Here is a 26871-nt window from a genome sequence, read left to right as displayed (position 1 = left end):
TGGTTTTAATTACTCAGTTTCATTATCTGTTCTGGTTCAAACTGAACCCGAGAGGGAGAGGTCATTTTGAGGTCCTTCTCTTGCCCAGAGCAATAGCACTGCTGAGGGCACTGACCACATCCCATTCTTCACAACCACAGGAATGAAATATAAGTTGACCTCTATTGATAAATCTTCTGCTCAAATATGACTGACTTGCTTTGAAAAGGTAGTTACCTTTGATTGTACCAATGTATGTTTCTAGATCAGGTCATGGTGGATTTAATGTTCTAGTTCTCTGAATGGAGTATATTCTGACCATTCCTTCTCTTAAGAATGCATTCTTTTGTAAATCTTGCAAACATTTTGGAACCTTCAATGGTTTTTAATTCAGAGCAAGAAAGCTGTGAGTGAACGGCTGATTTTTCGGAGCGAAGGGAGTTATTTACTACTCAGGGTTAAAGAGAGGTGAGACTGCGCAGGCGCATGACGTCAGCCAGTAGAGTGTGAAAGGTTTAAAAAGAAGACTGCCCTATCCAGTGGGCAGCGTTGGGAGAGGACACCGGAGTGAGACGTGGCAGAGTGACAGGGCTTTGGCTCAACTGGCTTAGGCGGTAACGGGATGAGGCGAGGTAGGCTTAACTGTGTTATTTGTGGAAAGGAGGATGTATGTGTGTGAGGCCGGTTTTCTGTGCTCAGTGTCAGATGTGGGGGGCCCTGGAGTCTCTCAGCCTCCCGGATGACCATATCTGAACCAGGTGTGTCGAGCTGCAGCTCCTGAGGGACCGAGTTAGGGGACCCTGGAGATGCAGCTCGATGACCTTCGCCTAGTCAGGGAGAGAGAGGAGGTGATAGACAGGAGTTATAGGCAGGTGGTCACACTGGGGCCATGGGAGGTGGACAAGTGGGTACCAGTCAAGAGAGGGAAGGGGAAGAGTCAGGTACAAGAGAGTACCCCTGTGGCTGTACCCCTTGACAATAAGTACTCCTGTTTGAGTACTTTTGGGGGGGTGGGAGGGACAGCCTATCTGGGGGAAGTGGCAGTGGCCATGCCTCTGGCACAGGGTCCGTCCCTGTGGCTCAGAAGGGTAGGGAAAGGAAGAGGAAGACAGTAGTGATAGGGGACTCTATAGTCAGGGGTTCAGACAGGCAATTCTGTCGATGCAGGAAAGAAACTCGGATGGTAGTTTGCTTCCCAGGTGCCAGGGTCCAGGATGTTTCAGATCGCGTCCAAGATATCCTGTGGTGGTAGGGAGAACAGCCAGAGGTCGTGTTACATATTGGTACCAATGACGTAGGTAGAAAAAGGGAAGAGGTCCTGAAAAAAGACTACAGGGAGTTAGGAAAGAATTTGAGAAGCAGGATGGCAAAGGTAGTAACTCGGGGTTACTGTCTGTGCCACTCAACAGTGAGAGTAGGAATAGAATGAGGTGGAGGATAAATGTGTGGCTGAGGGAATGGAGCAGGGGGCAGGGATTCAGATTTCTGGATCATTGGGACCTCTTTTGGGGCAGGTGTGACCTGTACAAAAAGGATGGGTTGCACTTGAATCCCAGGAGGACCAATATCCTGGCGGAGAGGTTTGCTAAGGCTACTGGGGAGAGTTTAAACTAGAATTGTTGGTGGGGAGGGTGGGAACTGAATGGAAGAGACTGGGGAAGAGGAGGTTAGCTCACAAATAGAGAAAGCTTGTAGACAGTGCAAGAGGGAGGATAGGCAGGTGATAGAGAAGGGACGCGCTCAGACCAAAGGCTTGAGATGTGTCTATTTTAACGCAAGGAGTGTTGTGAACAAAGCAGATGAGCTTAGGACATGGATCAGTACTTACAGATATGATGTGGTGGTCACTACAAACACTTGGATGGCTCAAGGACAGGAATGGTTACTTCAAGTGCCAGGTTTTAGATGTTTCAGAAAGGGCAGGGAGGGAGGCAAAAGAAATGGAGGCTTGGCACTGTTGATCAGACATAGTGTCACAGCTGCAATGAAGGTAGACATCATGGAGGGATTGTATACAGAGTCTTTGTGGGTGGAGGTTAGGAACAGGAAGGGGTCAATAACTTTACTGGGTGTTTTTTGTAGGCCGCCCAATAGTAACAGGGATATCGAGGAGCAGATAGGGAAACAGATCCTGGAAATTTGTAATAATAACAGAGTTGTCATGATGGAAGATTTTAATTTCCCAAATAGTGATTGGCATCTCCCTGGAGCAAAGGGTTTAGATGGGGTGGAGTTTGTTAGGTGTGTTCAGGAAGGTTTCTTGACACAGTATGTAGATAAGCCGACAAGAGGAGAGGCTGTACTTGATCTGGTATTGGGAAGTGAACCTGGTCAGGTGTCAGGTCTCTCAGTGGGAGATTATTTTGGAGATAGTGATCATAATTCTATCTCCTTTACAATAGCATTGGAGAGAGATTGGAACAAACAACTTAGAAAAATGTTTAATTGGAGTAAGGGGCATTATGAGGCTATCAGGCAAGAAATTGGAGGCTTAAATTGGAAACAGATGTCCTCAGGGAAAAGTATGGAAGAAAGGTGGCAAATATTCAGGGAATAGTTGTGTAGAGTTCTGTATAGGTACGTTCCAATGAGACAGGGAAGTTATGGTAGGGTACAGGAACCATGGTGTACAAAGGCTATAATAAATCTAGTCAAGAAGAAAAGAAAAGCTTACAAATGTTCAGAGAGCTAGGTAATGTTAGAGATCTAGAAGATTATAAGGCTAACAGGAAGGAGTTTAAGAAGGAAATTTGAAAAGCTAGAAGGGGCCATGAGAAGGCCTTGGCGGGCGGAATTAAGGAAAACCCCAAGGCATTCTACAGTATGTGAAGAGCAAGAGGATAAGATGTGAAAGAATAGGACCTATCAAGATTAACAGTGGGAAAATGTGTATGGAACCAAAGGAAATAACAGAGGTACTTAATGAATACCTTACTTCAGTATTCACTATGGAAAAGGATCTTAGTGATTGTAGTGATGACTTGCAGCAGACTGAAAAGCTTGAGCATGTCAATATTAAAAAAAAGAGGATGTGCAGGAGCTTTTGGAAAGCATCAAGTTGGATAAGTCGCCGGGACCGGACAAAATGTACCCCAGGCTAATGTGGCAAGCAAGTGAGGAGATTGCTGAGCCTCTGGCGATGATCTTTGCATCATCAATGGAGACAGGAGAGGTTCCCGAGGATTGGAGGGTTGCGGATGTTGTTCCTTTATTCAAGAAAGGGAGTAGAGATAGCCCAGGAAATTATAGACAAGTGAGACTTAGTGGGTGGTAAGTTGATGGAGAAGATCCTGAGAGGCAGGATTTATGTACATTTGGAGAGGTATAATATGATTAGGAGTAGTCAGCATGGCTTTGTCAAGGGCAGGCTGTGACTTACAAGTCTGATTGAATTTTTTGAGGATGTGACTAAACACATTGATGAAGGAAGAACAGTAGATATAGTGTATATGGATTTCAACAAGGCATTTGATAAGTTCCCCCATGGAAGGCTTATTGAGAGAGTAAGGAGGCATGGGATCCAAGGGGATATTGCATTGTGGATCCAGAACTGGCTTGCCCACAGAAGGCAAAGAGTGGCTGTAGACGAGTCATATTCTGGATGGAGGTCGGTCGCTAGTGGTGTGCCTCAGGAATCTGTTCTGGGACCCTTACTCTTTGTGATTTTTATAAATGACCTGGATGAGGAAGTGGAGGGATTTGTTATTAAGTTTGCTGATGACACAAAGGTTGGAGGTGTTATGGATAGTGTGAAGGGCTGTCAGAGGTTACAGCAGGACATTGATAGGATGCAAAACTGGGCTGAGAAGTGGCAGATGGAGTTCAACCCAGCTAAGTGTGAAGTGGTTCATTTTGGTAGGTCAAATATGAAGGCAGAATATAGCATTAATGGTAAGACTCTTGGCTGTGTGGAAGATCAGAGGGATCTTGGGGTCCAAGTCCATAGGACACTCAAAGCAGTTTTGCAGGTTGACCCCGTGGTTAAGAAGGTGTATGGTGTATTGGTCTTCATCAATCGTGGAATTGAATTTAGGAGCTGAGAGGTAATGTCGCAGCTATTACCTCTGGTCAGACCCCACTTGGAATACTGTGATTAGTTCTGGTCGAGTCACTACAAGAAGGATGTGAAGGAAGCCATAGAAAGGGTGCAGAGGAGAATTACAAGGATGTTGCCTGGATTCGGAAGCATGCCTTATGAGAACAGGTTGAGTAAACTCAGCCTTTTCTCCTTGGAGCAACAGAGGATGAGAGGTGACCTGATAGAGGTGTATAAGATGATGAGAGGCACTGATCGTGTGGATAGTCAGAGGCTTTTTCCCAGGGCTGAAATGGTTGCCACAAGAGGACACAGGTTTACTGTGCTGGGGAGTAGGTGCAAAGGAGATGTCAGGGGTCAGATTTTTGCTCAGAGAGTGGTGAGAGCGTGGAATGGACTGCCAACAACGGTGGTGGAGACGGATACAATTGGGTCTTTTAGGAGGCTTTTAGATAGGTACATGGAGCTTAGTAAAATAGAGGGCTATGGGTAAGCCTAGTAATTTCTAAGGTAGGACATGCTCAGCACAACTTTGTGGGCCAAAGGGCCTGTATTGTGCTGTAGGTTTTCTAAGTTTCTATGTTTCTAAATTCTAGTCTCTTTCCGTTATCCGTTTCAAGCTTGTGGTTTATCTGGAACTTTATTGTGGTTGTGATTGCAACTTAAGGCTCTGCTATTGAGTGAAGTTATAAAAATATTGGTGGGAGGATTCTGGTGAGGGGGAATGTATAAAGATAAAAAGACAAAACAACAAAACGGGTAATGATAGCCGGAGTCAATCAGGAAGTGACAGAGCATGCAAACATACAAGCGTATCTCCCAATTAGTGTAGGAGCAAGGAAAAATTGTAAAAAGGAAACACTGAAGATTCTTTCTCTGCAAGGTAGATGAATTAGTAGTACAAATAGAAATAAATGTGCATGAGGCGAGACAGTTTGGCTCTCTATTCCTTGGAGTTTAGAATGAGGGGTGATTTCTTTCAGAGCATAACTAGACTTGGCTGGGTTAATATAGATTTCAGTGGAGAGTCACAAAGGGGAGGCACGATAGCGTAGCAGATAGCACAATTGCATTACTGCGCCAGCAATCACAGATAAGGGTTTGATTCCTGCCACTGTCTGTAAGGAATTTGTACATTCTCCCAGTGACCACGTAGTTATCCTCAAGGAGCTCTGGTTTATTCTCAGATTCCACAGATGTATGGGTTAGGATTAGTAAGTAGTGGGTGTGCTTTGTTGCCACCATGTTGCCCCCAGCACAACCCTCGCTGATTTGACTGAACACAAATGATACATTTCAATGTATGTTTCAAAAATAAAGCTGATCTTTATAATCTTCAACAGGGACATATAACTGCAAAGTCAGTAGTAGGAATAAGGCTAGAATGAATAATAACATGACATCAGGGAAGTTAGATGATAATAATAGGACTAAGCACAGTTGGCATAGATTCTCGAAAGAGAAGTTGTGTTTGGCAAATCTATTAGAGTTTTGAGGTTTTACCCAGCAGAATAGAAAAACAAAATATGATGCATCTGGACATTCAGAATGTTTTTAATACGGTTTACAAAAGAGATTCTAAAACAAATGTAGAGCTTGGGAAATTGGGGAAAAGATGGTGACTTGGATCAAGCATGATGCTAATGAACAGAAAACAGAGAAATAAATGGAACATCTTTGATTTGTGGTCGAGGGTGGCCTTGGCAAGTGGTGTGTCACAGGGACCAATGCAGATTTTCTATGCCAATGATTGTACAAGGGCAACTGTGTAAAATATCCATCTTGCTGATGAGACAACGCTCAGTGGCGGAGTTGGCCATAAGGAGAATGCAGAAAGTCATCAGGTAGTACTTGCAGAAGGAAAAGTAGAGTTGGCATTTCACATGGAAGAAATGGTTAACTATTCATTTTCCACAAACGCAGTTTAACCTGATTAAGTGCTTCCAGCATGTTCCTTTTCTTTCAAGATTATGGGCCTTTGATCTAGAAGTATTGAAGTTGAATCCCATCATACTGTGCCTATAAAGAGTATTCACACCCTACCCTCCACCTCCAAAAGCTTTCATGTTTTATTGTTTTACAACATTGAATCACAGTGGATTTATTTCAGCTTTTTTTAACATTGATCAACAGAAAAAGACTCTTTCATGCCAAAATAAAAACAGATCTCTACAAAGTGATCTAAATTAATTACAAATACAAAACACAAAATAATTGATTGCATAAATATTAACTCCCTTCAAGTCAGTATTCAGTAGATGCTCCTTTGGCAGCAATTACAGCCTTGGGTCTGTGTGGATAGGTCTCTGTCAGCTTTGCACATCTGGACACTATGGTTTTTCCCCTGCTCAAGCTGTCAAATTGCACGAGGATCGTGAGTGAACAGCCCTTTTCAAGTCCAACCACATATTCTCAATTGGATTGAGGTCTGGACTCTGACTTGGCCACTCCAGGACATTAAGTTTGTTGTTTTTTAAGCCATTTCTGTGTAGCTTTGACTTCATGCTTGAGGTCATTGTCTTGCTGGAAAACAAATCTTCTTCCAAGTCTCAGTTCTCTTGAAGACTGCATTAGGTCTTTCCTTCAGGATTTCCCTGTATTTTGCTGCATTCATTTTACCCTCTAATTTCACAGCCTTCCTGTGCCTGCTTCAGTGAAGCATCCCCACAGCATGATGCAGCCACCACCGTGCTTCACGGTAGGAATGGTGTGTTTTGATGCTGTTCAGTGACTCGGAAATTTTCTTGTATCCATCTCCCGACGTGCTTTCCAATAACCTTTTTGTGGAGTTGCTTGTCGTGTTCTTTTGTCATCATGGTGTATTTTTTGCTTGGATACCAACTCACCAGCAGTTGGACCTTCAAGGTACAGGTGTATTTTTATTACAAACAATTGAAACACATGCCTGTTCACGGGCATCCAAAAGCAGATCTCCATTTAACAAATTTTGGGACTTCCAAAACCAATTGGCTTAACCAGTGAAAATTTGGCATGCCATATTAAAGGGCATAAATACCTATGCCATCAATTATTTTGAGTGTTACGTCTATAACTAATTTAGATCACTTTGTAGAGATTTGTTTTTACTTTGACACGAAAGGGTATTTTTCTGTAATCAGTGATTTAAAGAAAGCCAAATTAAATCGTTGCGATTTAATGTTGTAAAACAATAAAACATAAAAACTTTTGGGGGGGGGTTAAGTAATTTTTATAGCTCCTGTAGCACTTGTTGAATTTAAATTTAAGTAATTTGAAAAATATGGAATTAATTGCGCAATCTCTCTGAACAACAGATATGTTTGATACTTAGAATATGAAACTTAGATTTGTTGCTTAAATCAAAACCTGTTTAACTAATGACCTTTAGGTGAGAAAGTTAGCCATTCCTACTCAATGTGATCTCTCTGTGATTCCTCACCCAGAATATAGTCAACCGTCAACTTCTTTCCGGTCTCAGATGCAGTTAAGGGTGGGTAATAAAAGACTGTGTTCCCAATGATATCTGTCTGGTAAGCAAATAGTTAAAAATATGCAATTTAAATGCTTTTTACATATATTCATCAATACACTTGTTCAATTCTGGAAAAATTCTGATCGTCTCCAAAGCACTTTTCTCATCTTTACACTTGGAAATTTAGAAAAGAAAACATAATTGTTTTAGCTTGGTAAACCAGCTTATATGTCTCTTTAAACAAATTTTGTAAGATCACTGCCTATTTTCAATACCAAGTGACTGGGTATGCATCTTCAGGGATATTCTTTATTCTGATGTGGTGTATACAGTAGAATGGAAAAAATTTACAGTAATTTCCCTTCTGGTATTATAAGCAGGCAGTGACTTTGCTGGAACAAAAGTTCTTTGTAGAGCAAAATGTGAGCTTTTTTTTTATCTTAATCTAAAACAACTATGTTTTCTTCTCACTTTCTCTGTCTAAGAACACGCCTGTCTGTGGCAGCAATTAGATATTGATGTCTTTATTGATTCCATTCATGTATAGGGCTCCAGTTTAAACAGTCTGTGTTTCAACCTTCAAGCTAAAAACTGCATGTTGACATCGGCCTACACGAACATAACACAAGAATTATGAAAGCTCAGAGATCAAGGTACATTTATTATCAATGTATGTATACCTTATACAGCCTTGATATTTGTCTCCTTATAGGCAGCCACAAAACAAAGGAACCCCAAAAGAAACCCTTAAAAAAGAGAAGTCCATCAAACACCCAATGTACAGAAAGAAAAAAAAAACGAATTGTGCAAGCTATAAAAGTAAGCAAATAACATTCAATCCTACAGCGAGAGCAGGCCACAGCCTCAGTTCAGTGCAGAGCTGAGTAAACATTGTGGAACAGTGAGCAGAACTGGGCAGAACCAACCCATCCCGCCAGTACAGAGACCCTGACCTTTTCAGACTGACCCAGCGCTTAAATCGTCCAAATATTGTGCCGTTCCTTGCTGTCAAACTACTCTGGGACTGGACCCCGTCGCCATTGTTCAGCCGCTAGCTGACCTTTCCAATCGGCCCAGTGTTTAAATCGGTCTTTCCTCACTCACGGAAACATCTCAACTCTACTTTGAGCCCACTTGCACTCAGTTCTCTATTGTTAGTGGGTATCATATTCATAAGGTGTTATTAATAAGGTATTTAGTTGTTCTCTTCCTTTTGATCACTGTCAATAAGTAGTTGCTGGGCTTCACCAGCACCATCTTAAACCAGGTGAAGAGACTCATTAGCATAAGCCAAATGAAGTTAGGAAAACATGTTGGAGCAAGAGGTAAAACCTTTGAACACTGAGTGGAGCAGAAATTTCCTAAGGCCAAGGGATGTAACTGTCATGGTCCAGATCGATTCCCCTTTAAATTTAGTTAGGTTGCGATCGGGACCATTAACTCCTTGTTCCCTTCTAATTCCGTTTCACGCGTCCCTTGAGCTTGGCAATCAAGGTAATCTACCCTCGACCCGAACTGGCAGCTTATAAGCCCCTGGCTTTAGTTGTTTGGGGCAAGAGTGTTAAGAAGCCTTTGCAAGTCACCGCCGCTACGACAAGCCAGAGTGATCCAGCCCGCATTGGAGTACCAGCAAGTCGCCTTCCTGCGCCAGAGTGTAGTCCAGGCTCCTCAGCGAAGACAAAGGGAAGCAGAGCCGATTGAACAGAGGCTGCCCCCAAGTAATGAATGGCTTCTGATGCCATTGCTTGCGCGAGGAGCTTGTGCCCCAGATTCTGCTGCAAGGAGTGACTCGAGATCACCAGGAAACATAAGCTATTCACCAGCATTCTTCACTAAACTGGAAAATACTTCCCCAACAGTGAAGTCAAAGAAACAGGAGAATTCCTCTGGCGGCGGGGAGTCTGACATTGCTAATGCTCCACCTGGGACTGAGATATTTAACCTTCCTGCGGTTACCACATCAGGTGTGGTTTCATACAAGACAGGCGGAGTCCTGACTCAACGTTCATGCCCATTGTCCGTGTCTACCCCTCGAAGAGTCCCGGCTTGGTGCCTGAGTTGAAGGCGGAGTCCCGGCTCGATGTCATGCCCAGTGTCTGTGTCTACCCCCCGAAGAAGAGTCCCGGCTCAATGCCTGATCTGGAGGTGGAGTCCTGGCTCAACGTTCCTGCCCATTGTCTGTGTCTACCCCTCGAAGAGTCCTGGCTCGATGCCTGATCTGAATGAGGAGTCCTGGTTCAAGATTCCTTGTCCTGTGTTTTGGTGTCCATGTTTCTGGCTGCAGTGAATCAAGGTCCTAGTCTCCTAGTCCAGGGTCTGCGACAATCCAGGTTCCACATTCCCGGCTGCAGCGATCCACAGATTCCAGTCTCCAAGTCCAAGGGCCGTGGCGGTCCCAGTCCCCAGGGTCCCAGTCATGGCCACAACGATCCATGTTCCCCCTGTCCGAGTCCAAGGGCCATGGCGGTCCCAGTCCCCAGGGTCCCAGTCATGGCCGCAACGATCCAGTCTCCATGTCCAAGGACCGTGGCTGTCCATGTTCCCACTCTCCAGGTCCAAGGACCATGGCTGTCCATGTTCCCCCTGTCCAAGTCATGGCCACGGCTGTCCATGTTCCCTGTTTCTAAGTCCCAGGTCCACGGCAATCCAAGTCCTTAGTCCCCTAGTCCGAGGTTCATGTTCGTCTTTGTCTTCCTTGATTTCACGATCTTTTGTGTAGTGAGTAATAAACACTATTTTATTGTACCTAAGAAAGATGTGTTTGTGTCCTGCTTGTGGGTCCACTCCCAGCACCCTTGTCCCTACCTCGTGACAGTAACCCCCCGACGACCTACAGGCGTACAGCCATTGTGTCTATATTGAGACAGCTTTCTTTTGAACACAATGAATTTTAGAAAATCAGATGTATTCATTCCTCTCTTATCAATGAAAACAGAGCAACTGTGTCTACTGGACAACCTCGATCTCCATCCTAAGGCAGACATTCACATTGTTCCCTCCAGCTCTCCTCTCTGCAACATTTCTCTTTCTCATTTTCCCAATATTATGTATGGTATTTGACCTGAGATATTAACTCTGTTCCTCCCTCCACTGATGCTGCCTGACCTACTGAGTGTCCCCAGTGCTTTGCATTAGTACTTCATTGAGCTAGATGATGATGATTGGGTGGCCCGGTGATTAAAGAATTGGATCAGTCATAATCTGAATAAGTTATTTAAGTAGCTTCCAAGGCAATATGGCCTGCTCGTGCTATTTTTTTATCACCTCTATCATCCAGTTAACTATCGCTCTTCTGTAATTTGATAATTCAACCAAATGGCTAGCAAAGATGCAATAAGCTCTACAGTCTCTTCAGGGCTGTGTCTTTGCTAGCCATTTGGTTGATTCATCAAATTACAGGAAAGTGACAGTTAACTGGATGACAGGGGTGATTCTGAGAGACAGTAAACAGGAGAAGGAGAACAGGAAGAGTCATGTGCAGAGCCTAAGCCAGAATGCCTAAGCAGGGCAAGAGTTAAGAGTTGAGGTACTGTTTCCATTTCATAGAACATTACATAGTCATTGAGTCACAGAACACTACGGCACAGAAGCAGGTCCTTTGGTCTATCTAGTCTGCACCTAGTTACTCTTCGTAGTCCCATCAACTCACATCTGGATCATAGCCCTCCATACCCCTCTCATTAAAGTACTTAACAATAATCTTCATACATGTTGGAATCAAACCCATATCCACTTCTTCTGGAAGCTTATTTCCTACATGCTACTGTCTTACTGAAGATGTTTCCCCTCAAGTCTCATGGAGTTCTAGAACACAGGCCCTTCAGCCTATGTAGTCCATTCCAAACCATTAATCTTCCTAGACCCATTGAACTGCACCCGCCTACCCTTCTCAAGCATGTATCTATCGAAATTTCTTTTAAGTGTTGAAATTGAACCGGCAGCCACCTCTTGTGTTGGCAGCTCATTTCACAATTTCATCACCCTCGGTGTGAAGAAGTTCCTCCTCATTTTCCCCAAGTATTTCATCTTTCACCTTAAACCCATGTTCTGTAGATGTAGTCTCACCCAACTGCGGTGGACAAAGCCTGCTTGCATTTATCTATACCCATCATAACTTTGTATACCTCTATCAAATCTCCCCTCCAATTTCTACATTCTAGTCCTAACTTATTCAACCTTTCCCTTTATCTCAGGTCCTGGAGTACTGGCAGCAAATTCTAAATTCTCTCTGTATACTTCAATTTTATTTACAACGTTCCTGTAGATAGGTGACCAAAACTACACACAATACTCCAAATTAGGCCTCACTGATATCTTATAAAATTTCAACATAACATCTCAGCTCAATACACTGATTTATGAAGGCCAATGTGTCAAAAGCTTTCTTTATAACTCTATCTCCCTGTGATACTACTTCCAAGGAATTATGGATCTATATTCACAGATCCTTCTGTTCTAGCGCTGCCCTCAGTGCCCTAATGCTCACCATGTAAGACATATTCTAACTGGTCCTCCCAAAGTGTAATACTTCACACATTTCTGCATTAACTTACATCTGCCATTTTCCAGCACATTTTTCCAGCTGGTCCAGATCCTGCTGCAAGGTTAGATAGCCTTTCTCACCGTCCACTACACCCCCAAATCTTTGTTTCAGCCACAATCTTGCTGATCCGGTTTATCACATTATCCTCCAGATCATTACTATAGATGACAAACAACAATGGATTCAGCACCGATCCCTGTGGCACTCTACTCATCACATGCCTCCAGTCAGAGAGGCAACCATCTGCTATTATTCTCTGGCTTCTCCCAGGAAGCAAATCTCTAATCCAGTTTAGTACCTCATTTTAAATGCCAGGCAACTGGTCCTTCTTGACCAGCCTCCCATGTGGGTCCTTGTCAAAGGCCTTCCACTGCCTCGCCCTCATCAACATTCCAGGTAACTTCCTCGAAAAACTCTATAATATTGGTTCCACACAAACTGTCATGCAAAAAGCCATGTTGACTATCCCTAATCTGTCCTTATCTATCCAAATACTCATATATCTGGTCACTTAGAACACCTTGCAATAACTTTTCCACTACTGATGTCGGGCTCACCAGCCTATAATTTTCTGGCTTATTCTTAGAACCTTTCTTAAACAACAGAACAACATTAGTTATCCTTCAGTCCTCCAGCACATCACTAGTAGTTAAAGGATGTTTTAAATAACCCCTGCAATTTCTGCACCAGCCTCTCACAGGGTCCAACAGAACACCTTGTCAGACTCTGGGGACTTATCTACCCTGACTTGCCTCAAGATGGCATCTCCTCCTTTGTAATCTGTATAGGGTCCAAGACCTCACTGCTGCTTTGCCTCACTTCTATAGATTCTGTGTCCATCAGCTGAGTAGATACAGATGCAAAAAAATCCATTTAAGGTTTCCCCCATCTCTTTCAATTCTACACATTTATTGCCACTCTGATCTTCCAGAGGACCAATGTTGTCCCTTGTTATCCTTTTGCTCTTAGTATATCTGCAGATGACCCTAGGACTGCCCTTTACCTTGTCTGCCTTCTTTTAGCCCTCCTGATTTCTTCCTTAAGTGCTCTCGTCCATTTCTTATATTCCCCAAGTACCTCATTTGTTCCTTCCTGCCTATATCTGCTAAGCAACTCCTCCTTTTCCTTATCCCGGACTTCAATATCTCTCAAAAACCAAGGTTCATTAAATCTGTTATCCTTGCCCATTATTCTGAGAACAGACAAACTCTATACTCTCAAATTTTCAATTTTGAAGACTTCCCACTTACCAAGAACACCTTTGCCTGAAAACAACCTGTTCCAATCCATGCTTTCCAGATCATTTCAAAACTGACCTTTCTCCAATTTAGAATTTCTACCTGAGGACCAGACCCATCCTTTTCCATAATTACCTTGAAATAAATGGCATTATGAGCACTAGATGTATAGTGTCTCCCTACACAAACCTGTCACCTAACGTGTCTCAATCCATAAGAGATCTAGTACCACACACTCTTTAGTTGGGATTTCTAGGTACCGATTAAGGACATTTTCATGAACACATTTGACAAACTCTTTCCAATCCAGCCCTTTTACAGTATGGCAGTCCCAGTAAATATGTGGAAAGTTAAAATTACCTTACATTTCTTGCAACAGTCTGTGATCTCTCTACAAATTTCAAGTCAAGTTTATTGTTGCTTAACTGTAAACATGTATACTGTCAAATGAGAAAATGTTTCTCCAAACCAGGGTGTAAAGCACAGTAGTACAGATAACACAATAACTAATGAAAGTAAGGATAAAATCTACAGATAAATTCCACATAAATAAACAAAGTAAAGTGCATAAATTAAATATTGTAAGCTCCAGAGCAGACTAACTGGTGGCACTTTGAATGCGATGTGCTGGGCTTTCAGAAGCATAATGGCCTGAGGGTGGTCTAAAATATAATACCAGTAACCTGGTCATAACTTCCTTGTTCCTCAATTCTACCCATAAATCCTCGCTAGACAAGCTTTCCTATCAGTCCCGTCTGAACACTACCATGACATTTTCCCTGACTAGTAATGCCACCCTTAAATATTTTACTTTTCACCCTTAACCTATGATCTCTATTTCTTTTGAAGCATTGTTCAGAAAAAGACCCTGTCAGTAAGTGGTTTGAACCTAAATCATTGGTGCTATGAGGCAGCTGCTTTACTAATGAAATAAATCCCAAAAGGATTACTGAGTTGCAAGAGGAAAGCACATAAACATATGAAATAACTGAAGAAATAGACCACTCTGTCCTTCCAGCCTATTCTGGCATTTAAAAAATCATGGCTGATATGATAGTAACCTTAAAGTATGTACTGTACTTGCCTCAGAAGGAGTGCAGTGAAGATTTATTAAACTGGTTCCAGGCTGGTCAATTTCAACTATGAGAAGTGATTGAGTAGAGTGCAATTGTACTCTCTAGAGCAGAAGAACAAGAGGAGATCTCTTGATTATGCAGCACAGTGATACAGCTAGACAAGCTGCTGCCCCACAGCGCTAGAAACTTGAGCTCCTTCCTGACTGTGGGAACTGTCTGTGTGGAGTTTGCATGTGGCAGCACGAGTTTCATCCAGGTGCTCCTGTCTCCGTCCACATCCCAAAGATGTATTGGTTAGTTAATTGGTCACTGTAGATTGCTGGAGTGTGCAGGTGAGAGGCAGAATCTCAGCATAGCTGATAACAATGTGGGGGGAATTAAAAAAATTATTAATGTATACTCAGTGGCCACTTTATTAATGTATACTAGCCACTATTATGTTTGTTAATGCATACATTTAATCTGCCAACCACGTGGCAGCAACTCAGTGCATTAGAGCATGCCGACATGGTCAAGAGGTTCATTTGTTGTTCAGACAAAACATCAGAATGGGGAAGAAATCAGAATCACTTTATTGCCTGTATGTAAAACATATCAGAACTGATTGTGGTTCGGAACCAAGCACAACATACTGGACCATAGCATAACAGGCAACACAATAGCAACCAACAATTTACAGAACAATAGTGCAAACAGCTATGAGTAATCAAGAACAGTCACATCAATATTCAGACTTAAATAAATATGAACATATGAACAGACTCAATAATTATACACTGAACAAGGAGAGCAGGGAAGACCATTTAAAAATGTTGTGCAGGGACAGTTAGGGTATTATATCTGAGTAAGTTTCTGAGTGAGGAGCTAGAGAACTACAGAAAAGAAGCTTTGGTGATAACGTGTGGTCCTGGTCATGTTCAGATATAATCAGTGACTTTTACTTCAAATAAAATTGTGGCACACTTGGATGCAGCAGCCTCTACTTGACCAACCAAAGGAGATATGGTCCGTTTGGTACCGTTCCTTTTTTTTTACAATCACAACACATTGATGGACATTAAGAACTTCAAGTATTGCAGGTCTATTCCATCAATGAGCTACACATTAGTGGAGGAGCAGGAGGAGCTGGACTTGGTGGAGAAATGGTAGCACTGCATGCTACAGAAAGTTGTTGGAGTTAGTGCAGGAAGGTGATGTGCAGTCGAACAGTGAGTGATTGTCTTGGATGTTTTTTCTTGTGATTGCCAGACCCTGTTGGCAATACAGAACATTGCAAGCCCGGTTCACTAGTTTATTGGAAGAGACCGATGGCAGGGGAGCTATGCTTTGATTGGCTTATTTATGGGTATTTTTGTGTGGTTGGATGACAACTGAACCTGAATTTGAACTTGAACTTGAACTTGAATTTGAATGTTTGTTGGCACCAGATGGGGTGGTTTGAGTATCTCAGAAACTGCTAATCTCCTGGGATTTTCATGCACATCAGTCTCTAGAGATAATAGTGCGGGAAACGAAAAACATCCTGTAAGCAGAAGTTCTGTGGGCAAAAGTGCCTTGTTAATGAGAGAGATCAGTGAAGAATGGCCATACTGGTTCAGGCTGACAGGAAGGCAGCAGTAATTGAAATAACTACACCAATAACGGAGTGCAGAAGAGCATCTCTGAACACAGAACACATTGAACCCTGAAATACATGGGCTACGGAGGCAAAAGATCACAATGAGTTCCCTCCCCTACCTATTAAAGTGGCCACTGAGAGTAAATGGGCAATGGGTAAATGGTGTGGACTTGGTTGTCTGAAGGGACTGTTTCTTTGTTGTATTCTTTCTGAAACATACACATTTCAGAGCTTGACAGGCTAGTTTTAATGAAATATTTCCCCAACTGAGGAATCTAGGACCAGAGGACACAACTTAGAATGAGGGCTAGGTCATTTGGAGGTCAAGAGTAATTTCTTAATGCACTACATCCTGAAGAGTTGAAGAGGCTTGTCAATGTGTTCAAAGCACATATTTCTGGACATCAAGGGAATAAAGGGAAATGGAAAGAAGTATGAAGACAGCAGATTTAGGGTGAAAGTGGGTGCTTGATTTTTAGTGTGGATTTGAGCTGTAGCACCTTCCTCCATTTTTTTCTCTCACTGACTTTATGCCTCTGCTGACCACAATCATAATGACGGAGCAGGTTGGAAGGATCAGATTGCTTACTCTTACTTGCTGTGTTCAATTCTGGGTTCTTTCTGGCCAAAATAGTCTTTCATCCCTTTGCCTTTCAAGTATGTATCTACCACCACTTCAAACATATTCAAAAATTGGTTTCCATCACCCTTTGAAGAAGAAAGTTCTAAAGACCCATGGTTCTTAAAAGGAAAAGATGTTCCCTCATCTCTGTCTTTAATGGGATCCTAAAATTAATAAACTGTAACCTGTAAGAGGAACCAGCCTCTTCATATCCACCCTATCAAGACTCATAGTATATTTCAGCCATGTACTAGCTTATTCTCCTGAATTCTGACAGGTACAAGCCCAGTTTATCTAGCTTTCCCTCATAAGACAACCTGCTCCTCAAAGTATGTCTGGTTCACTTTCTATGAACTGCTTCCAATGCATTCCCATTCTTCCTGAAATAAGAAGACCACAATGCTCCACCTGTGGTCTTAGCAGTGCCCTGCATAACCTCCCTGCTTATGTATTCAATTATCCTTTCAAAAAACAATAGCATTCTGTCACCTTTCTTCATTACTTGTTCTACTGGCATACTAGCCTCTGTGAATCATTGACTCAGACATCTAGAATCTTCTGCATCACAGATCTCTGACCATTACAATATTAGACATCATTATTCCAGTCAAAATGATTAATTTCACATTATGCTCCATTTGCTCAATTGTTTCCCACTCACTTAACCTATATTCCTTTGTCCTCTTCATTAATAATCAAATAATCAATCATAATCCACAGATTACTTTTACAGGGAAATCCTCTGTATTTCCCCAATGCCTTCTGTGACCAAAGGTGGTCCTGAAGCATTTTATGTCTGATGAAGAACTTCTGAAGTATTGTTGTTGTCTTAATGTAGGAAACACGATTGCTAATTTTCAAACAGCACATATTAGCGTACACAAGTCTCATAAAAAGAGAATACATTGCGCATTTCCATAATTACAGTATGGTCAGGAGATGACCAGACAGTCCAGTAATGTATTTAATGCTATACTCTCTCCTCATTCCCCTCTACTCCGGGAACTTCTTGTGAACTATTTTGCTTGCATGTCCTGTAGAAGAAAATAAGATATGTCAGTGAGAAGTGAGGAAGTGAGAAGAACATGATTTTTTTTTGATCTACTGCTAGGCTCTTCTTCACCCCACCTTTTAACCCTACCTTCTTAATGGTGGATTCCAGGCAATGTGTTCAGGGGATGCTTTGTCTCTCTTGACAGTCATCCACTTGATTGCAGCAAGGCATGGAAAGTGGTTAAGCCAAAGTCAGACTTAGTCATCAATTGGCACTAATCATGTTAGGGCAAGTGTTTGAAAGTTAACTTCACCTACCCTTTGTCCCTATCTCAGAATCTCATCACTACAACAGTAGAAAACAAGCAAAGCAGGTTTAATATCACTGGCATATGTCATGAAATTTATTGTTTTATGTCAGCAGTACATTCATAATAATAAAAAATATAAATTACAATAATAAGTATATATAGAAACAATTAAATTAAATTGAACAAGTAATGCAAGAAAAGAGGGAAAATACCAAAGTAGCTTCATGGAGTCATTGCCCATTCAGAAATCTGATGGCAGAGGAGAAGAAGCTATTCCTGAAATATTCAGTGTGTGTGTCTCCTGTACCTCCTCCTTAATGGTAGCATTGAATAGAAGGCATATCCTGGGTCATAGGAGTCCTTAATGATGAATGAAAGGATTGAGTACTTCAAACCACTTAACTCTAGAGATCCAGGATCCAGCTGCTTCCAAATCTCCTTTTATTGTTGTCCACCCTTCTGTCTCAGTTGGAAAAGAGTGCTAGATCATCGGCAGCACCTTCATGAAATTATTTTGTTTACTAATATATTGCTTTCTGTAGCATCCTGCTCAGCCTCAGGACTTAAATTGCTTGATAATGGAAAACAAAAAAACTTCATTTTCTTTGATGTTTAGGCACCTCTGTAATGCGAGCATTGCATTTGCAAATCGTTCTCTTGTAAACATTCTTTATTTATTCAGCTAATAATTAACTGTGGCATTGTAGTGCTATTCCTCAAATGAGACATGAAACCAAGAACTTTCACAGTGAATGTAAAAAAAAATTGACGAAGTTCTTTGGAGGAGAAAAAGGGTTCTCTGGCTACAATACATTTGATGATATTTGTCCTTTAGCTGAACCTGCGATCCTGTAAGTTATGGACTGCAGGACCTTGGCTATATACATATGCATGATTGATGTCTCCAGGATTAGGGACTCCCCAGGCATATGCTCATAAAGAGTAGTGCATTTCATTCCAGTGCACACTTCTCACATCGCCCACTCCACCACTCAAGCTGCACAGTCGCTATTCCACATTGCAGCTGTCAGACTGTAGAATTGGATGACTCAGTACTGTTGCAGGCAGGGCACGTGACCAAAGTGGTTGCTCCTAAAATTCCTCACCAGTTGATACCTCATGATGAACACGGATTTTCTTATGGGATGAAAGAGACTGCAGATGCTGGAATCAGGAGCAACAAACAAACAGTTGGAAGAATTCAGCAAGCCAACCAGTCTCTATGAGAGGAAAGGAATTGTTGAAGTTATGGGCCGAAACCCTGCATGAGGTGTCAGTTTTTTTTTTCTCTGCTAAACCCACTGACCATTAACAGCCTCATGAATTCTTCAGTATTGCTTGAATCAAGCAGCTAAAGATGTCATGGTTGAAATTCTTCACCAGAGCAAGAACGACAATGGAGTAGTATGATTAAATGTTTTTACTGAGTCAAGTTAGCCATGATACACGCTGGGAACTTACAGTGTGGGAGCTATGAACTGGGCCCATCGAACTGAAAAACATGCTCACTTGCAAGCCTGCACCAAAAGAAAGTGTCCTTTGCACATATCCTCTGAGAGGACCACAGTCTTGGAGGCTTGCACACTTCAATGACCCGAGGACTACAAAATGTTGGCTGGCTTTATGCTTTGGTGGGGTCACCCATGCCAAACAGGTCAAAGGGTAGAGGCCAGGCTAAGAGGGGTCCAAAAGTCCTCCAGTTTGGTGGGGGGGGGGGTGTTCAGCTCATGGCTAACAACCCTGAGTGGGCAAACCAGACTGTTACAACAACAGCAAAGATGAACCCTTCTACACCTAAGTGTAACAGTATTCCTGAGTCTCCACCTGGAACTTGCAAGACTGACAGTAGTGAAAACCAAGCTACTGACAGGATGAAGGAAGCCCTGAACAGCGCTAGAGATGGAGGACCTTTATTCTGCCCTAAATGCCAGTGGTGTAATGGGCAGTAGGTCTGGACAAATGAGATCCAATCAATTCATCGTGCAATCAATCAGATCAACGTGCACTTGCCACTTTTTCACAATAGATCCTATACGATTTAATCTGCATTAAATAACATTTGCCTGCTTGCAGCTTTCTGCAAGATCGTGCCAAACTGGGGGCCAAGATTTCTGAGCCACAAGCGAATGATATTTGTGAAGTGTTTTGCATCGTCCTAAATGAGATAATAGGACTATTATCAGTCAGGATTTGTTTCCTATGTAAGTTTGAATCATTTCCTGGTTGCTTAAATTAGTAATTGCAGATGTAACAAAAAAATTGAATAACTTTTTTTTTCCATTTTTGTGTCTTAATAAGATCCTTGATCTTGTAACCGCTTCTAAAGTCCCATCATAAAGAAGCTTGACTGTTGTTTAATTGAGCAATAACTTCCATTTGCCTGAGTATATGTGGCAGTGAACAGCTTTTGCATTGATTAAATTCTGAAGCTGTGTGCTTCAAGGCATTTAATCAAAGCATAGCCATCATTTATTGGTGAAGAGGTGCAAGGTAAAAGAATGTCATCAGAGGAGTATATCATTATTATACAAGTAGTCCGGTAAGAATGGGTGTATGGATAAGCAAATAATGCAGAAGGACATTGAACTACAATGTGAATAAATCCCTTGAATTGTGTCAGAATTTGCCAAGTGTTTTGACAGCTCCATCAAAGCCTGCCGATACTACCGCCAAGGACGCAGGGATACTGGGATTGCCACTAGCTTCCAAACAACACATAACTCTGCCTTTGAAAATGCATTTCTATTACATCATCATTGGATTAAAATCCTAAAGCACACTACAGGGGGAAGTTCAGCCCAAAAACTACAATGGTGCAAGAAAACTATTCACTATCAAGTGAAATTGGGAATGGACAAGAAATGCTGTATTTGCATTGACGTAGTCCAACCAAGAGTTTCTATAGCTGTAGCCCCTTTAGAGCCTAGGCATTACAATGTAAAGAATGAGTCTGTTGGATCTTCTAAATATTCCTGTCCATTTCATTCTTTGGATTTTCACTCAGTGGCCTTAAAATCTGCATAGACTTTAGCAAGGTCTTTGGCAAGATCCATCATGGTTGTCTGACACAACAGGTGAGATCACATGGGATCCAGAATGAAGTCAGAATCAGAATCAGATTTAATACGATTGGCATATGTCATAAACCATGTTGTTTTCCAGCAGCAGTACACAATACATAATAAAAGAACTATAAGCTACTATATATAATTTAATTAGCAGTGCAAAGAGAGAGCTAAAAAAGTGTAGTGAGATACTGTACATGGGTTCACTGTCCATTCAGAAATCTGATGACAGGTGGGAAGAAGCTACTGCTAAAAAGTTGAGTGTGTGCCTTCAGGCTCCTGTACCTCCTTCTTGATGGTAGCAATGAGAAGAGGGCATATCCTGGGTGATGGAGTCCTTAATAACCAATGCCACTTTTTTGAGGCACACCCTTGGAAGATGTCCTCTATGTCATGGTCCCAATTGTTTATTCCCTATCTTGCTCCTAATTTTCTTTGACCATGCCATGGTCCTGATTGTTAATTTCCCAATTACTTCCAATTCTCTTTGATGATGGCACACCTGGTTTCCATCAAGAACTCAGTATAAGAACCTCAACATCACAACCACTAGTTGCCAGTCCGTTGGTCTTTTTCCCTGTGAGTAAACTATGTTTCCCGACTGCTTAGAACTGGTTGTTCTAAGTTTAGCGCCAGTTTCAAGGTTCATCTATGAGACTCTGTTTCTCCGAGTCAAGGCTCCCCCTGCTTGTTGTTCAGCATTTATGCCTGTGTAAACATCCAAACTCAATCTCCATGTCTGTGTCCTGCATTTGGGTTCACTTCCTTTGCTCCTTCTAACAATTGGTGCTGGGGAGGCTAATGCTGATATGGAGCAGACAGAGTTTGCAACTTTCTGCAGCTTTTTTTGATCCTGTGCAGTGACCTGGACCAGTGATGCAACCATTTAGAATGCTGTCCACTGTACATCTGTAGCAATTTGTGTAAGTCTTTGGTAACATACCAAGTCTCCTTCGACTCTTAATGCAATATAGCCCCTGTCATGCCTCCTTTGTAGTTGCATCAACGTGTCAGTCCTGGGGTAGATCTTCAGAGACATTGACACCCAGGAACTTGAAACTGCTCATATTTTCCACTGCTGACCCCTCAATGAGGACTGCTGTGTGTTCCCTTCCTGAAGTTCGCAATCAATTCCTTGGTCTTACTAATGTTGAGTGCAAAGTTGTTGTTTCATCACTGGCATATTTATAAATGGCGCTGAGCCGCACAGTCATGTGTGGAGAGAGAGTAGAGCACTGGGCTAAGCACACATCCTTGAGGTGTCTCAGTGTTGATTGTCAGTGAGAAGGACAAGTTATTTCTGATTGTGATCTCCTGATCATGAAGTCAGGGCTCTAGTTGCAGTGGAATGTACAGAGGTCCAGATTTTAGAGCTTGTTCAATGGTTCCATTTATCATCAGATACAGTATGCAACCTGAAATTCTTACTCTTCACAAACATCCACAAAACAGAAGAAATACCCAAATAATGAATGACAGAAAAATGTTATATCCCCAATTAGTATTATACTAATATAAAATTAGTACTGAGGGTACAGTGGTGTTGAATGCTGAGCTATAATCTCTAAACTGCAGGCTGACATAGATATTGCTATTGTTCAGATGATCCAAGACCAAGTGGAGACCCAGTGAGACTGCATCCACTGTAGATCTATTGTGACAACAGGCAAATTGCAGCAGGTCCACATTCTTGCTTATGCGATCCTGGCCAGGATTGACCTTTCAAAGCACTTCATCATAGTAGACATGAGGGCAACTGGGTGATGTTCGTCAAGGCAGCTCACCCTGCTCTTTTGGGGTACTGAATTGAATTCTTACATCCTTCACATACATGAGAAGTAAAAATGTTTACATTACATCTCTGTCTAAAAGTGCAATGTGTGATTTATAGTAATTTGCAATAAATAGTATGTGCAACAGAACAGCCAATATAGCATAGAAATACCATAATATCAGCATGAATTAATCAGTCTGATGGCCTGGTGGAAGAAGATGTCCCGGAGACTGTTGGTCCTGGCTTTCATGGTGCAGTACCATTTCCCGGATGGTAGCAGCTGTAACAGTTTGTGTTTGGGATATGTACGGACCACGTGAGATCCTCAGTGATGTATATGCCAAGAAACTTAAAGCTGTTCACCATCTCAAACCCAGATCCACTGATGTCAATAGAGACTAGACTTTCTCCATTCCTCCTGTAGTCCACAATCAGCTCCTTTGTTTTTGCAACATTGAGGGAGAGGTTGGTTTCTTGACACCACTGTGTCAGGGTGATGACTTCTTTTCTCCAGGCTGCTTTGTTATCATTTCAGATAAGCCCAATCAATGTAATATTGTCAATAAATTTAATTATTAGATTGGAGCTGGGGGTGGCAACATAGTCATGGGTATACAGAGAGTAGTAGAGGGGGTGCAGGACACAACCCTGAGGGGCTCCAGTGTTGAGGGCCAGAGGTGAGGGAGCCCACTCTTACCAACTGCTGCCAACCTGACAGGAAGTCTAGGATCCAGCAGGACAAGGCAGGGTGAAGGCCCGGGTCCATGGCTTCTTGTCAAGCCTGAAGGGAATTGTGGGGTTGAATGCTGAGCTGTAGTCCAAGAACAGCATTCTCACATCAGCATCTACCTTCATCAGATGTGTAAGGACGGTGTGTAGAGCTGTGGCTGTTGCATCATCGGTCAATCAGTTGTGTCATAGAAACATGGAAAACCTACTGCACAATACAGGCCTTTTGACCCACAATGCTGTGCCAAACATGTACTTACTTTAGAAATTACCTGGGGTTACCCATAGCCCTCTATTTTTCTAAGCTCCATGTACCTATCCACAAGTCTCTTAAAAGACCCGATTGTATCCGCATCCACCACTGTTGCCGGCAGCCCATTCCATGCACTCACCACTATCTGTGTAAAAAAACTTACCCCTGACATCTCCTCTGTACCTACTTCAAGGTACCTTAAAACTGTGCCCTCTCGTGTTAGCCATTTCAGCCTTGGGAAAAAGCCTCTGACTATCCACACAATCAATGCCTCTCATCATCTTATGCACCTCTATCAGGTCACCTCTCATCCTCCGTCGCTCCAAGGAGAAAAGGCCGAGCTCACTCAACCTATTCTCATAAGGCATGCTCCCCAATCCAGGCAACATCCTTGTAAATCTCCTCTGCACCCGTTTTATAGTTTCCACATCCTAAGCAAATTGTAGGGGGTCCAGTGTGGGTGGTAGCATGCTGCAGATGTAGTACTTGACCAGCGTCTCAAAGCAGTTGCTTATAATTGAGGTGTGTGCAACAGGACGCCAGTCGTTCAGACATGTTACCTTGGTCTTTTTAGGTACAAGAACAATGGTGGATGTTTTGAAACAGGACGGCACTCTCGACTGGGAGAAGGCGAGATTAAAAATGTCTGTAAACACACCTGCCAGTTGTGCTGCGCACATCCTGAGTAATCGCCCTCGGATGCTGTCTGTTCCCACAGCCTTGCGACTGACCACTCTTTGGTAACAACTGCGTACTCAGCCTGAGAGATGACCAAGGTGCAGGTCACTTCAACGGCTATCCTTGGGGTCTCAGTGTTGGCAACATCAAAGCAAGTGTACGAAAGATTTAGCTCATCTGGGAGAGAGGCAGTGATGTCGGCAGCACCATTGCACTTAGCTTTGAAGTCTGCGATGGTGTGCAGACCTTGCCAAAAGTTGCATCTGTTGCTACTGAAGAGTTGTGTCTGGATCTTGTCCCTGTATTCTCATTTCTCTGCCTTGATGACTTTGTGTAGATGGTGGCTGCATTTCTTGTGTTCCTATAGGTATGATTGTCACTACTTTGAAGCATGCAGGAAACTCCAAATCCAGTAGTGAGAAACTGAAGATGGTTCTGAACCCTCCTGCCAGTTAGTTGGCATAAGTTTTCAGTGCCACACCATTAGATCTTGACAGCTTGTGAGGATTCAGAAGTCGGGCTCCGAGACAGAGATTACAGGGTCACCAGTTGCTGTGGATGTTCACACCGCTGTGGTTTTATTCTCCCTTTACAAGTGTTCATAAAAGGCACTTAGCTTATCTGGGAGTGAGACATCATAACCATTCATGATGTTAGGTTTCACCTTTCAGAAGTATTGGCCTTCCATTACCACCCAGCTGAATACTAAATACCCAACTGGATACAAAATCTGTTATTAGAACATAGTGCATAGAACCGTATCTCACAATATGAGCCCTTTGCCCAACAATGTAATACCGACCAAAATAAACCTACTCCACAATCAATTTAACCTTTCCCTCCTACACTGCCCATAGTTCTCAATTTTTCATGCATCCATGTGTCTATCTAAGAGTACATATCCCTGATATATCAACCTCTACCGTCACCCCAGTAACGCGTTCCCTGTATCCTCTGTGTAAATATTTAACTGCCTCAGACACCTCCCTAGATTTCCTCCACACTCTGTAAATGCATGTCCTCTGGTATTGGCCATTCCTGCCCTGAGAAAAAGATTATAGTTGTACACTCTACTTATCCCTCTTATGCCACACATGAAGCCATGGCATACAGGAAAGATACTACATGGATAGAAGATTGGCTGACTGGCAGGAAGTAAAGGGTGGGTTTGAAGGGGGCCTTTTCTGGTTGACTGCTGGTGATTAGTGAGTGACCGCTGCGGTTGATGTTGGGACTGCTTTTTTTCACATTACATGTCAGTGATCTGGATGACAGAATTGATAGCTTTGTGGCACGTTTGCTGATGTTGCAAAAATAGGTGGAGGGGCAGACAGTGTTGAGGAAGCAAGGAATCTACACAAGTAGTCAGATTGGGAGAATGGGCAAAGAAGTGGCAGGTGGAAAGTTGTGTAAGGAAGTGTAAGGTCATGCACTTCGGTAGAAGCAATAGAGGGGTAGTCTATTTTCTAAACAGGAAGAAAACTTGAAAATAAGGGGTGCAAAGGGAGTGCTCGTGCAGAATTCCCTAAGCCTGTAGATTGAGTTGTGGTAAGGAGAACAAATAAAATGTTAGCATTCAGTTCAGGAAAACTAGAATATAAAAGTAAGGAGGCTTAATAAGACATTTGGTCAGAGCACATTTGGAGTATTGTGAGCAGTTCTGGGCCCTTTATCTAAGACAAGATGTGTTGGCATTGGAGAGGGTCCAGAGCAAGTTCACAAGAATGTTTCCAGAAATAAATGGGTTACTGTACAAGGAGCATTTGATGACCCTGGGCTTGTACTCATTGGAGTTTAGAAGATTGAAACCTACTGAATATTAAATGGCCTAGACAGATTGGATGTGGAAAAGATGTTTTCTATAATGGGGCATCTAGGATCAGAGGGCACAGCCTCCGAATAGAGGGATGTCCATTAAGAACAGAGATAAGGAGGAATTTCTTTAGCCTGAGGTAGTGCATCTACGGAATTCATTGTCACAGATGGCTGTGGAGGCTAAGTCATTGGGTATATTTAAAACAGAGTTTGATAGTTTCTTGATTAGTCAAGGCATCAAAGGTTACAGGGGGAAGGCAAGAGAATGGGGTTGAGAGGGATAGTAAATCAACCATGATAGAATAGCAGACCAGCCTCAATGGTCCAAATAGCCTATTTCTGCTCCTATGTCTTATGGTCTTGAACACCGCCATTAAGTCATCTTCATTCACTATTACTCTAAAGAGTAAAGCCCTAGCTTGCTCAACCTTTCCTCATAGGATATGTTTTCTAATCCAGGCAGCAGACTGGTACTTCTCCTCTGCGCCCTCTCTAAATATTCTACATCCTTCCTATGACCGGAACTGAACACAATGATGGAAGGATGTGGAACTGAGGGTTGTTTTAAAATTGAAGGTGGTGCCCATGATTGTGCAGTAAGGATCGGTGCTGGATCCACTATTGCTCATCATCTGTATTAGTGATTGTATTGAAAACGTCAATGCCATGTTTAGGAAGTTTGAGGATGAC

The 26871-nt window shown here is 42.5% G+C and overlaps 1 protein-coding gene and 1 long non-coding RNA gene across 2 annotated transcripts in view; one reads left to right on the top strand and one right to left on the bottom strand.

Moving 5' to 3' along the window:
• The window catches only part of LOC132378377 (uncharacterized), a 423374-nt gene that overhangs the window by 37574 nt on the left and 358929 nt on the right, over positions 1–26871 (bottom strand). The gene's annotated exons all lie outside the window — the stretch shown is intronic.
• The window catches only part of LOC132378374 (uncharacterized), a 353365-nt gene continuing 327519 nt past the window's right edge, over positions 1026–26871 (top strand). Inside the window, exon 1 of the mRNA XM_059945246.1 lies at positions 1026–2894. Within this exon, the coding sequence (XP_059801229.1) occupies positions 1622–2536 (915 nt within the window). The 5' untranslated portion in view covers positions 1026–1621 and the 3' untranslated portion in view covers positions 2537–2894. The remainder of the gene's footprint in view (positions 2895–26871) is intronic.

Source organism: Hypanus sabinus, chromosome 20, assembly GCF_030144855.1.
Source record: "Hypanus sabinus isolate sHypSab1 chromosome 20, sHypSab1.hap1, whole genome shotgun sequence".
Classification (NCBI taxonomy): Eukaryota; Metazoa; Chordata; class Chondrichthyes; order Myliobatiformes; family Dasyatidae; genus Hypanus; species Hypanus sabinus.
Note: the sequence above shows the minus strand (reverse complement) of the source record. Positions and strands in the feature narration are given on the sequence as shown.